Consider the following 13,741-nt stretch of genomic DNA (forward strand, 5'->3'; position numbering starts at 1 on the left):
ACATCTTTACGAGCTGTGTGGCTCAACAAATGTATTGATCTGGTTTGGTATTTTTAGTTTCTTTATTTAAACACAGCCACTACTGTTGTCCAGAGTCCACATCACCGAGTGTGTTTAGTTCTATTTATCGCATAGTTTGAGGCTGGAAGTTCAGGACAGAACTAGAGGAAAGTACTAGATTGTTTTGTTCACACTGAACAAACCCTAAAACCCTCAAAATATAAAGTTAACACTGCTTTATTTTTTAAATGCAGTGAGGGAATAAAATACCCACAAAAATCATTTTTGCCGTGTCCAGCCTTATCCTTCCTGACCGGTCCACATACATTTGCATAAAGCCCACTCCCACTCACCAAAAACATGAAAAGTATCCCTTTAAGGCACATTTAGAACAGATAAAAAAATGTGCGATTAATCACAAGTTAACTATGGACGATAATGTGATTAATCATGGTTAAATATTTTAATTGATAGACAGCCTTAATGAAACGTAATCAAAATCATTAATAACTGATCTAAGCTTATGTGCCTGTATCTCTATGTCCACTGATGATTTCAACATCAGTCACTACTAGAGGCAGTAAAACCTGAAGAGCTAAAGTGGAAGAAAGCTGCAACCAGAGATAGTACGAGAAGTATAAAAGAGCAGGGAAAATCATTTGCCCTATGATTAACAATAAAATAATTTCAGACAAAGGAAGTAACCATGGGGAGGAAATGCAAATCAATTTCTGCCGTGACTGAGAACTGGCTTAAAAGGTAGCAGTTCAGCAAAAATGCGTTTTAGCATGTGCATAAAAACAAAAACAAACACTTTTCAGGATCAGAAAAACACATATTTATTCTCATGTCACTTGTCCATGTTCTAACTGAAAGCCCAGCACTGTTTTGTTGAATACAGCTTCACCGCATGCAGGCAGTACTTACATTCCCACCACCAGGGACATGCTTGATATTGTCCTTGGAACCCAAGCGAGACGTAACATGGCTGTAGTCCACTTTTTTGGAGACTATCTGAACCTACAACACAGCACGGCAGGGATAGGGCAGAAGGACATAAAGGATTACCAGATAAGAGAAGGACAGGAAAAGAGAGAAAGCTGAAGCACCTACAAGCGTGAAAGGATTCATTGGGAAAGTGCTACACAAGTTGATGAAGACAGTCATCAGACTAGCAACTACAGTTAACTAGAGTTTCCATGCCATGCTGTGTTTAAAGTAGCACCACCAGACGACACCCATACAATTACACCTTTTGTACCGTAAATCAGTGTTGTGGCACTAGAGATGAGACGAAATGCTTGAAAATGTCCATATGACATAAATTACAGTGCATAGTAATGCAAGTCACCTAAAAATAACCATCATATCAAAGAGGATATATTTGACTATATGTGGACGTTAGGGTGCATCAGTTGCCCCCTAAAAATGAAAAGTTCCTCTGATCATGATGCATTTTTGTTTTTATGTTCCTTTTGGTAAGAAAACACACTGGGTGAAATCTCATCTCATCTCATTATCTGTAGCCGCTTTATCCTTCTACAGGGTCGCAGGCGAGCTGGAGCCTATCCCAGCTGACTACGGGCGAAAGGCGGGGTACACCCTGGACAAGTCGCCAGGTCATCACAGGGCTGACACATAGACACAGACAACCATTCACACTCACGGTCAATTTAGAGTCACCAGTTAACCTAACCTGCATGTCTTTGGACTGTGGGGGAAACCAGAGCACCCGGAGGAAACCCCACGCGGACACGGGGAGAACACCTCGAACCCAGGACCTTCTTGCTGTGAGGCGACAGCGCTAACCACTACACCACCGTGCCGTCCACTGGGTGAAATATTTTGACAAAATTCAAAAGTTTAATGGTGGCACCAGGAGCTCAAAGTTATGGAAAAAGCTGCTATTTTATGACTTTTATGACAAAATTTCGATCACTTTTCATGAAACATTATGGCACCTTATAGAGTATACTGAATATCTTAGATACTGTAGACAGTATGTCTAGAATGTCTAAAAATATTTGGAGGTTTATTTAGGGTGTCACTAGCATTATCTATCAATGTTATAACCCTGGTTTTAAGCTTGCCGCCTATGCACATGCTAGCCCCTATTAAATGCCAAGGTTCTTAACATGATCTCTGGGTCACAAGAAATCAATAAATGGAGTCCAACATTGTGATTCAAACCTTACGCGAAAACATAAAATAAGCGTTTTTTTGGCAAAAAATGAACCTCATGGTGCCACCATTAGACTTCTGAATATTGTCAAAACATTTTACAGGATGTCTTTATTGGTGAAAAGGAACACCCAAACAAAAATGCATCAGATTTTATGAAAGTGAGGGCAACTGATGCAGCCTAGTGGACGTAACACTACGTTCAGACTGCAACCTGAAACGACCCATATCCGATTTGTTGTGAAATCCGATTTTTTTGTTAGGCCGTTCACATTACCAATTATATGAGACTTGTATGCGATCTCCAATATGAACGGAAAACGACCCAAAAGTGTCCCGCATGCGCAAATTGACACGTAATAAGCACACCTACGTAATACGTAAACAAAAAAAAGCGCACTCTTCAAGTTTCCACCAAAGAGGCGGGATTAGCCAACGCAGAATAGTGACGTTTGTCTCTTGTTGAGGACGTGTAGGTCGCATGAATGCGACCTGTCCGGTCAGACTGCAGTCGCATGTGAAAATATCGGATATGCATCGGAATTAGGACCACATATCCAAGCGGCCTGGGTCGCATGTGAAAAAATCAGATCTGTGTCGTTCAGATTGTCAATAACAAATCGGATACAGGTCGCATATGGGCAAAAAAATCAGATATGGGTCGTTTCAGGGTGCAGTCTGAACGTATAGTCTTAGTCAAAGCATTTAGACCAGGGGTTTTCAAAGTGTGGGAGAGTCAGCCCCCCCTCAGAGAGCAAATAACAGCGCCCCCCAACAATTTTTTGTTGCTATACTTAATGTTCCATTTGTATTTAAAAAAAAATGGTTGTTGTACACATTTTTTTTTCTTTTACACATTTTAAACGTCTGTGCTTTAAAAAAAAAAAAAAAAACATCTTGTTTTACACATTTTAAACATCTCATAGCAATCGTTAGCTAGCACCTCTTGGCAGACAACACACCGTGGCAGTGGAGCATCTTCAGATCCAGTCCATGAAAATCCAAACTTTAAATAATCGTGGTCATACTTCCTTCTTTTTTTGCTTGGCCCAGACTCTGTCTCCTCACTCACTGTAGCTTTTAGGTACTAAAAATCGATCCATTTTGTCTCTGGTAAAGGCTAGCTGAAGTTCGCTAAATGTCCGCAATAGTAACTTATTCTGGTTTATTTTTCCTCACGTTGCGCCCCCCCCCCGAAGAACTCTGGCGCCCCCTAGGGGAGGCGCGCCCCACACTTTGAAAAGCCCTGATTTAGACTATTTATGTTGTGACACACAAACAGGAAACAAAATGTAAAAGGATCATCCCCATCATATCAATTGCCAACAGTTCATTTCGACAGAGCAGAAAGAAAATTTCAGGAAGAGGGTTTCTCCTTAGTGTGGATTTACCGATTATGTCCCACAGATCTCCCGATGATCTACGGTGAATGTGTTTTAATTCCAGCGAAATATCTGCTCCATCTTAATCAGTTTCATACACATTTTATGAATAAGTTCACAGGATTCTCGCTCATCTTTTCATGACTTTAATATAACCTGTTAACATTTTTCTTTAAAACAGCTAAAATATACTATATACACTATATTGGACAAACAATAAAAACCTCCATAAATCTTGTGTAGAATCAATGAAACTTGCTGAGATTACTGATGTTGACTGATACCAAATGTACAAAAATGAGTAAATTTAGACTATCTGGGAAAAAAGCTGAAACGACTGCGCTAGTATCTTAGAAAGATTTAAATGAACAATGTAAAACACTTCTGCAACACTCACCTTTACAGATCTGTAAAATGCAATTTCAAAAATTTTAAATTTCACAGGATTTTCATGACCAAATGAACCCTGTTTAGATCGCTGAAGAATGATCCCGTCAATTCCAGGCGATTTTTAAAGACAACTAAACATGATAATAAAAGGGCAATTAAATGACTTAGATCAATCAGTGAATATGTTCATTTATTATATGGCACGAGATAGTTCCGGTAAAATCGTGCGTTCTGATTGGTTCCTTGGTGGACAGTATTTTCCCGTCATGCCTGTGGACGATTACGGACTTTCTTTCCAAGGTGCCGGCTTTCAATGTTGCAAAAAACAAAAACAAAACGGCAAAAAAGATTAATTGGAAATCAAAACGGAATCAAAAACGGCCGAAACGCAAAAGACAAACGAGCCACCGAGTTATTCAAGAAATGAGCAACGAAGAGAGTTCAGAAACCGCGAACAGAAATTCAGTTTTGAAACCGATAGCCGTTTATTCTGCGTGCGTGACTCTACTACGTTACAAATAGGACGTGACTGAAAGCATCATCACGCTTCATTATAACGACCGTCTATTTTAATCTTAGAAATTACAAAAAAAGCCATATAATAAACTCCTGATTAACCTCGCTTGCTCGGTCTTTTTGGAAAAATATCAGACTTCGGTCTTTTTGTACGGCTCGATCCGTACTGTCAAGACCTCGTTCTGAGATTTTCCTATAAACACCTCGTGCTCAGTTAACAAGTGGTTAATATGAGCCAAACACAATATCAATTATGCCATTAAAGAATCATTGGGAAAATTGTGGAGTCATGGAATAAATTGGCTGTATGAAAGATAAAAAGGATGAGTGTACCTGGTGGCATTACAGTCTCCAACATAACCATCATACAGACAGAAAATTAGCAAATTTCCATGTGACTTTCTAAAGCTGATGAAACGGGTGAAATTGTACTTTTCATATTGTCCAGCACAACTAATAGTTCGGTTCCGGTTCTCAATAAGCAGCAGAATGTGTCACTACGCATAAATCTCCATTTTAAAAAACCTACCAGGCTTCTTGTGGACATATTTTATTAATATATTTGATGTATCGTGACTCACTTAAAGTGCCATTGTATTTTTTTGGCATAAAATACAATATATTTTATGACAACATGACTAGACAGAGAAATCTTTTAGCTTCAAAATGATATATCAAACATAATTTTTTGACAACGGCAAGTATATTAATTTTGCGACCAAAGTCACCTACCCTTTTAATTTCCGCGCGGTAGTGAAACGTGATGTCATCGGCAGGTTCCCCTTCTTGTGTACCACGTCACGTGTGACGTGGCACAGATTATCAGCAATGGCGGATAGAACGCGATTGTCAGCTTCGGAAAAGAAGCGAAGGAAAATAGCAAGTGATGCCCAAGGAGACGGTCGATGGTGAATATCGGCACAGCAATCGACAAGTGGAAATCGTGTTCTATCCGCCATTGCTGATAATCTGTGCCACGTCACACGTGACGTGGTACACAAGAAGGGGAACCTGCCGATGACATCACGTTTCACTACCGCGCGGAAATTAAAAGGGTAGGTGACTTTGGTCGCAAAATTAATATACTTGTCGTTGTCAAAACATTATGTTTGATATATCACTTTGACGCTAAAAGATTTCTCTGTCTAGTCATGTTGTCATAAAATATATTGTATTTTATGCCAAAGAATACATCCAATGGTGGAATGGCACTTTAAGATTCTGGGCAGTATTCAAAATGACAAGGATTTACGTTGCTTAGCTTCAAGCTCTTTGGGACTGAGTTACCAATTCGTAATTCAGCAGCAACAACTGCCCACTCAACAAGCATTTATAAAAGACACGCACACACAACAAAAAACTTAGAACAGAAACCTGGTGAGTATTGGGAGAATTATAGTGAGTATATACCCCAATGAGAGCTTCTTCATTTCAGAAGGTTTGCAGAAGCATGTAACATTATTATTTTATTCTATCCACATTCACTGGACATGAACAATCGCGTGCTCTGATTGGCTACTCAACTACTAGGCTATCAGCTCATATACCGTGAGTAGAGAAAAACAAAATGGCGGAGCGTGTTTCTGAACCAACTGAGGACGAAATAAAAACTCTACTCATAAACAAAACCCCAGAAAACTGTTAGCAAGCATTTAAAAGAAACAGAAATATAGAAAATATCTAAAATAAAACAACATAGATACAGAAAATACCTCCTCCCAAAAATACAAAACAACAAAATATGGAATAAAAGTATTTGATGGTAAGAACATATCCCTTTTTTTATTTTTCAAGAATTATTATTATAGCAATGGGCGGCACGGTGGTGTAGTGGTTAGCGCTGTCGCCTCACAGCAAGAAGGTCCGGGTTCGAGCCCCAGGGCCGGCGAGGGCCTTTCTGTGTGGAGTTTGCATGTTCTCCCCGTGGGTTTCCTCCGGGTGCTCCGGTTTCCCCCACAGTCCAAAGACATGCAGGTTAGGTTAACTGGTGACTCTAAATTGACCGTAGGTGTGAATGTGAGTGTGAATGGTTGTCTGTGTCTATGTGTCAGCCCTGTGATGACCTGGCGACTTGTCCAGGGTGTACCCCGTCTTTCGCCCGTAGTCAGCTGGGATAGGCTCCAGCTTGCCTGCGACCCTGTAGGACAGGATAAAGCGGCTAGAGATAATGAGATGAGATTATTATAGCATTTCCAGAAATTGCTCCTGTCATTTCACCAGTTTGTTTACATTCTAAGCGGAAATAATTTTGTTGGATGTTTTGCATCAAGTTTTTATTTATCGAATTTGCAAAAAATAAAAATAAAAATGCTCTGTTTCTCAAAATCCAGTGAATGTGGATAGAATAAAACAGTTATTCCACTCAATCTCGTTGTACCTGGCTGATAGCCAACTCAATGCTCTGCACTCCATCAGCTATTAGCTCATGTACAACTTGATTTCATGGAATAACTGTTAAATATATTACAGTGGCAGCCTGGAAAAAACAAACCTGTCAGATCATAAAATTTGACATTTTCTACAGGAACACTATATGCTTTCCTGAACTGAAATGTTTCTCTTTAAACATTCACTGTGGCACTCAACTGTCCAAAAAAGATAGAGCTAATTTTTTTAGTCACACTGACACTCATCATTAAAATATGATTTCTGAAGAAAGCCTAGACAAAGTAAATACAAGAGTGCTCTGAGAGCACAATATCCCCCGCTGGCAACTTTGCTATAACTCTGGTAAAATACAACTGAATTGAATGAAATTGCACTCGGCGTATTACCGACATATAACAAAGAATCCTGCCAAATTTCATGAAATTCCTCCAAAAACTGAGAGGAGTTGATTTCAGAAGGTGAGTACCCTTCCCGGGACGGACGGACGGACATCACCACAACCTAATCCCCCTACAGGCCTTTCGGTCAGCGGGGGATAAAATTCGTGAGGGAAGTTGATTTCAGAAAGCAAGCACACCTTGATGAAATTGCCAAAGTACAAGTTTGTTAATAATCAAGGGCATAACTCTGGTAAAATTTGCCCAAATTAAACGAAATTTCAATATGCATATAACTGTCATATAACAAAGCCTTCTGACAAGTTTGGTGAAATTCCTCCACAAACTGTGAGAGGAGTTGATTTCAGAAGAACGTACACCCTCATGAAATTGTCAAAGTACAAGTTATTTAATCAAGGGTCAAAACTCTGGTAAAATTTTCACAAATGAAATTAAATCGCAATATGCGTATTACCGTCATATAACAAGGCCTTTTGCCAAGCTTTGAGAAATTCGTCCAGAAATTGAGAGAGGAGTTGATGTCAGAAGGCGAGCACACCTTCATGAAATTGTGAAAGTACAAGGTTGTTAATCAAGGGCTGTAACTCTGGTAAAATTTGATCGAATTTAACGAAATAACAATATGCGTACTACCGACATATAACAAGGCTTTTTGCCAAGTTTGGTGAAATTCCTCCACAAATTGTGAGAAGAGTTGGTTTCAGAAGGAAAACAATCTCATGAAATTGTCAAAGTATAATTTTGTTAATCAAGGGCTGTAACTCTGGTAAAATGTGACCCAACTGACCGAAATTACAATATGCGTATTACAGACATATGACAAAGAATCCTGCCAAGTTTCATGAAATTCCTCCAAAAATTGAGAGGAGTTGATTTCAGAAGGTCAGCACCATTCCCAGGACGGACGGGTGGACGGACGGGCGGACATCGCCATGACATAATCCCCCGTTGCGCCTTTCGGCCAGCGGGGGATAATAAACTTTTCCAAGATATTTTGGTGAAACACGTTAACAGTTGAGATATCAAGGTATACTGTAGGCAGAAAATTCCAATTTGGGCCAAAATTCCAGTTTTTCTTTTGACCAGAATTCAGTCACAGTGATATCTAATGGATTTCCCCAGACCACCACACATATACTAACTCGGCTATATGGCCCATTTTTTCAACATAAGATATCAGCATTACACTACCGTTCAAAAGTTTGGGGTCACCCAGACAATTTTGTGTTTTCCATGAAAAGTCACACTTTTATTTCCCACCATAAGTTGTAAAATGAATAGAAAATATAGTCAAGACATTTTTCTGGCCATTTTGAGCATTTAATCGACCCCACAAATGTGATGCTCCAGAAACTCAATCTGCTCAAAGGAAGGTCAGTTTTATAGCTTCTCTAAAGAGCTCAACTGTTTTCAGCTGTGCTAACATGATTGTACAAGGGTTTTCTAATCATCCATTAGCCTTCTGAGGCAATGAGCAAACACATTGTACCATTAGAACACTGGAGTGAGAGTTGCTGGAAATGGGCCTCTATACACCTATGGAGATATTGCACCAAAAACCAGACATTTGCAGCTAGAATAGTCATTTAGCACATTAGCAATGTATAGAGTGCATTTCTGATTAGTTTAAAGTGATCTGCATTGAAAAGAACAGTGCTTTTCTTTCAAAAATAAGCACATTTCAAAGTGACCCCAAACTTTTGAACGGTAGTGTATATATCAGCACTGATTCTGCAGAACATTTCTGCCATTACCAGAGATAAGTACTGTACTTAAATATAAACATCTCTCATGAAAACAAAGGGTTTTTCTTAAATTACAAATAAACAGACATTTTTATTTATGAGTAACAGAAGACAGAAGTATGTGAATAATTACAGGATATGGAGAGAAGATAAAGTGTGGACACCATAAAAGAGAAAAGAATGCTGGAGAAAGGACAGAAAAACAGAACAAATAATAATAATAATAATAATAATAATAATAATAATAATAATAAAAAACACCAAACAAGCTCAAAGATTATGCAGCATGCTGGTGGGAAGTGTGGGTTTTGGGAAGTATGGAAGATGGCATGAACTCACTTTGCCCTGGCTGGTCTCTTTGGAGAGGGAGCCCTGAGCCAGAGCATCCATCTTGCTTTGAGAAACTGTGACCTGGGGAGACAACCCCAAATCCCCTACAGGTCAGTCACCCACACCACAACAATTATCCCTTTGATTCTGATCTTTGAAACAATAAATCACAGATCTGTGCAAAACAACAACTTTAACCACATGAGAATAAAATGTGAAGATCAAGAATGGGAAATGTAAATCAGTACATCAAGGTTTTATCATGCATGCCTTATAGTTTAACTCGACATGCTGTGAAATAAGATCACACGATAGTAGATTGTACAGTGGTGCTGATATTATAATGAAGCATGCACTATATTGCTGCTACCAGTGACAGAAGTTAATTGCTTGGCAAGTATTAAAGGTGTAGCAGTGACAGGCACTGTTTCAGAAAGTCCAAGGAGAAATCTCAGCCGGGAAAAAGTATTAAATGGGGTGAAAAATAAGGAACAGAGAAATGGCATTCCAGATGGAGAAAATGGATAAATTAAATTGTGATTATTTTCAGGTTGTAACGAGGCGTCCAGTGAAAAAGATAAAATAAGAACAATTTAGCACTGTAACAAATAGATGCCAGGTACAAAATAATATTTTTAAAGTGAAGAAAGTAAGGCCATCCAGCACAGGATTTCTTTTGCATAAATTCAAATATGTCATTAAAAGAATAAATGACAGGATTTCGAAAAGCCTAAATCTGTTTTAAAAAATGGAAAAAGAAAACCAACCAACCAAAAAAAAATATACATACATACATATACACACACACACAACCCCGATTCCAAAAAAAGTTGGGACAAAGTACAAATTGTAAATAAAAACGGAATGCAATAATTTACAAATCTCAAAAACTGATATTGTATTCACAATAGAACATAGACAACATATCAAATGTCGAAAGTGAGACATTTTGAAATTTCATGCCAAATATTGGCTCATTTGAAATTTCATGACAGCAACACATCTCAAAAAAGTTGGGACAGGGGCAATAAGAGGCTGGAAAAGTTAAAGGTACAAAAAAGGAACAGCTGGAGGACCAAATTGCAACTCATTAGGTCAATTGGCAATAGGTCATTAACATGACTGGGTATAAAAAGAGCATCTTGGAGTGGCAGCGGCTCTCAGAAGTAAAGATGGGAAGAGGATCACCAATCCCCCCAATTCTGCGCCGACAAATAGTGGAGCAATATCAGAAAGGAGTTCGACAGTGTAAAATTGCAAAGAGTTTGAACATATCATCATCTACAGTGCATAATATCATCAAAAGATTCAGAGAATCTGGAAGAATCTCTGTGCGTAAGGGTCAAGGCCGGAAAACCATACTGGGTGGCCGTGATCTTCGGGCCCTTAGACGGCACTGCATCACATACAGGCATGCTTCTGTATTGGAAATCACAAAATGGGCTCAGGAATATTTCCAGAGAACATTATCTGTGAACACAATTCACCGTGCCATCCGCCGTTGCCAGCTAAAACTCTATAGTTCAAAGAAGAAGCCGTATCTAAACATGATCCAGAAGCGCAGACGTCTTCTCTGGGCCAAGGCTCATTTAAAATGGACTGTGGCAAAGTGGAAAACTGTTCTGTGGTCAGACGAATCAAAATTTGAAGTTCTTTATGGAAATCAGGGACGCCGTGTCATTCGGACTAAAGAGGAGAAGGACGACCCAAGTTGTTATCAGCGCTCAGTTCAGAAGCCTGCATCTCTGATGGTATGGGGTTGCATTAGTGCATGTGGCATGGGCAGCTTACACATCTGGAAAGACACCATCAATGCTGAAAGGTATATCCAGGTTCTAGAGCAACATATGCTCCCATCCAGACGACGTCTCTTTCAGGGAAGACCTTGCATTTTCCAACATGACAATGCCAAACCACATACTGCATCAATTACAGCATCATGGCTGCGTAGAAGAAGGGTCCGGGTACTGAACTGGCCAGCCTGCAGTCCAGATCTTTCACCCATAGAAAACATTTGGCGCATCATAAAACGGAAGATACGACAAAAAAGACCTAAGACAGTTGAGCAACTAGAATCCTACATTAGACAAGAATGGGTTAACATTCCTATCCCTAAACTTGAGCAACTTGTCTCCTCAGTCCCCAGACGTTTACAGACTGTTGTAAAGAGAAAAGGGGATGTCTCACAGTCGTAAACATGGCCTTGTCCCAACTTTTTTGAGATGTGTTGTTGTCATGAAATTTAAAATCACCTCATTTTTCTCTTTAAATGATATATTTTCTCAGTTTAAACATTTGATATGTCATCTATGTTCTATTCTGAATGAAATATGGAATTTTGAAACTTCCACATCATTGCATTCCATTTTTATTTACAATTTGTACTTTGTCCCAACTTTTTTGGAATCGGGGTTGTGTATAACAGTTATTCCACGAAATCAAGCTGTCCATAGCTGACCGCCGACGAGGCGCGTAGCACCGAGTTGACTATAAGCCATGTACGATGAGATTGAGTGGAATAACTGTTTTATTCTATCCACATTTACTGGATTTTGAGAAACAGAGCATTTTTTGTTTTGAGCAAATTCGATAAATAAAAACTTCATACAAAACGTCCGACAAAATCATTTCCGCGAAGAATGTAAACAAATCGGCGAAATGACAGGAGCAATTTGTGAAAAATGCGATAATAATTCTTGTAAAAAAAAAAGATACGTTCTTACCATCAAATACTTTTATTCCATATTTGGTTGCTTTTGTTTGTATTTTTTGGCGGTTGGCAAACCAAATTAAAGGTGCATTACTGCCACTGATTGGGCTAGAATGTGGAACAGAAGATATTGAGGGGGGAAAAAAACCCAATATTCTTTTAGGTATTTCTGTTTCTTTTAAATACTTGGGGGTTTTGTTTTCGAGGAGAGTTTTTATTTCGTCCTTGGTTGTTTCAGCAACACACTCCGCCATTTTGTTTTTCTCTACTCATGGTATATGAGCTGATAGCCTTGTAGTAGAGCAGCCAATCAGAGCGCGCAATTGCTCATATCCAGTGAATGTGGATAGAATTATATATATATATATATATATATATATATATATATATATATATATATATATATATATGAGTGATTCCACGCTTATGGGTACTGAAATGGGGACATGAACTTATTTTTAAAAATTCACCTAAAACCATTTCTTTTTTTACCATCAGGTCACAAAACATGTAATCTTTAATGAATGATATGTTAAAAGATAACTTTAATTTTCTGAGATGTAATAAAAACATATTTATATGCCAAAGTCAGAACGTAACAGAAGTGTTGTGGACATATATATTCTCAATTTTAACAATGTAGAATTACTTTTTGAAACATAGGAAGGTGATGTTTTAGCAAATATAATTAATAAACATGTGTAGTAGAATAAACATACACATTCTTTCAATAAGATTAACATGGTATATAGCTAGATTGTAATTAATTTGTAACAGACGCGAGATGGACAATCGTAACAGAAGTAATGTAACAGACATCATTTTGGAACTCATAGGCCTGACTTTGGCATATAAATATGTTTTTATTACATCTCAGAAAATTAAAGTTATCTTTTAACATATCATTCATTAAAGATTACATGTTTTGTGACCTGATGGTAAAAAAAGAAATGGTTTTAGGTGAATTTTTAAAAATAAGTTCATGTCCCCATTTCAGTACCCATAACCCATAAGCGTGGAATCACTCATATATATATATATATATATATATATATATATATATATATATATATATAAAATGGTCATAATTAAAAAGAAGCACAAATCTATGAATTCCTACAACTCAAATTTGGTCCTTTGTATTCTGTAACCAAATGGACTACAGCACTGTTCCTAACTGGTATCTGAGAGAGCTACAATTTTCAAAGAACCAGGCTCAAAGCCAACCCCTGTGTGGCATAGTTCTAAAGAAAAGGTGTACATTTCAGTAGTTTCCCCTCACCTTGCCTCCTCCGGGCTGGTGTTTCAAGTTGTCTGTCGAGCCAACCTTGGGGCGGATATTTTTAACATCAACGGCTGGAGCTGTTGCTGGGCGGCTACTGGTTCTGGTGGTGGTGGTAGTAGTTGTGGTAGTAGAGCTAGCTCGAGGGGCACGGGGTACAGGAGGCTTCCTCTCTGGCACTGTGCCGGTGCTGTTAGTGGTCGTGGTAGGTTTAGTGGTACGGGTGCGGGTTGTGGTACTACTGGTAATGGTGGATGGTCTGGTAGTTGTAGATTTGGGCTTGGTGGAGTCTATGGTGGTGAACAAATAAAGGGTGGGTAATATTAGGAAAAGGGGAGTAAGAGACCAAGGACATAAACAAACACAATGCAGCTTACTAGATAGGCTATACTGCAAAAAACGATATATTAGCAAGTGAA

The 13,741-nt window shown here is 38.6% G+C and overlaps 1 protein-coding gene across 10 annotated transcripts in view; it reads right to left on the minus strand.

The window, feature by feature from the left end:
- LOC132887083 (microtubule-associated protein 4) overlaps nucleotides 1-13,741 on the minus strand; it is a 271,926-nt gene that overhangs the window by 13,943 nt on the left and 244,242 nt on the right. For 9 of the 10 annotated variants that reach the window (XM_060922440.1, XM_060922439.1, XM_060922446.1 and 6 more), the window contains 3 exons: nucleotides 13,323-13,612; nucleotides 9,340-9,411; nucleotides 928-1,020 (listed from right to left, as the gene is read on the minus strand). In XM_060922440.1, coding sequence (XP_060778423.1) covers nucleotides 928-1,020; nucleotides 9,340-9,411; nucleotides 13,323-13,612 — 455 coding nt within the window. The remainder of the gene's footprint in view (nucleotides 1-927; nucleotides 1,021-9,339; nucleotides 9,412-13,322; nucleotides 13,613-13,741) is intronic. The other variant, XM_060922444.1, reaches the window with a different exon arrangement.

The sequence above is a fragment of the Neoarius graeffei genome, chromosome 5, assembly GCF_027579695.1.
Source record: "Neoarius graeffei isolate fNeoGra1 chromosome 5, fNeoGra1.pri, whole genome shotgun sequence".
NCBI classification, from domain to species: Eukaryota; Metazoa; Chordata; class Actinopteri; order Siluriformes; family Ariidae; genus Neoarius; species Neoarius graeffei.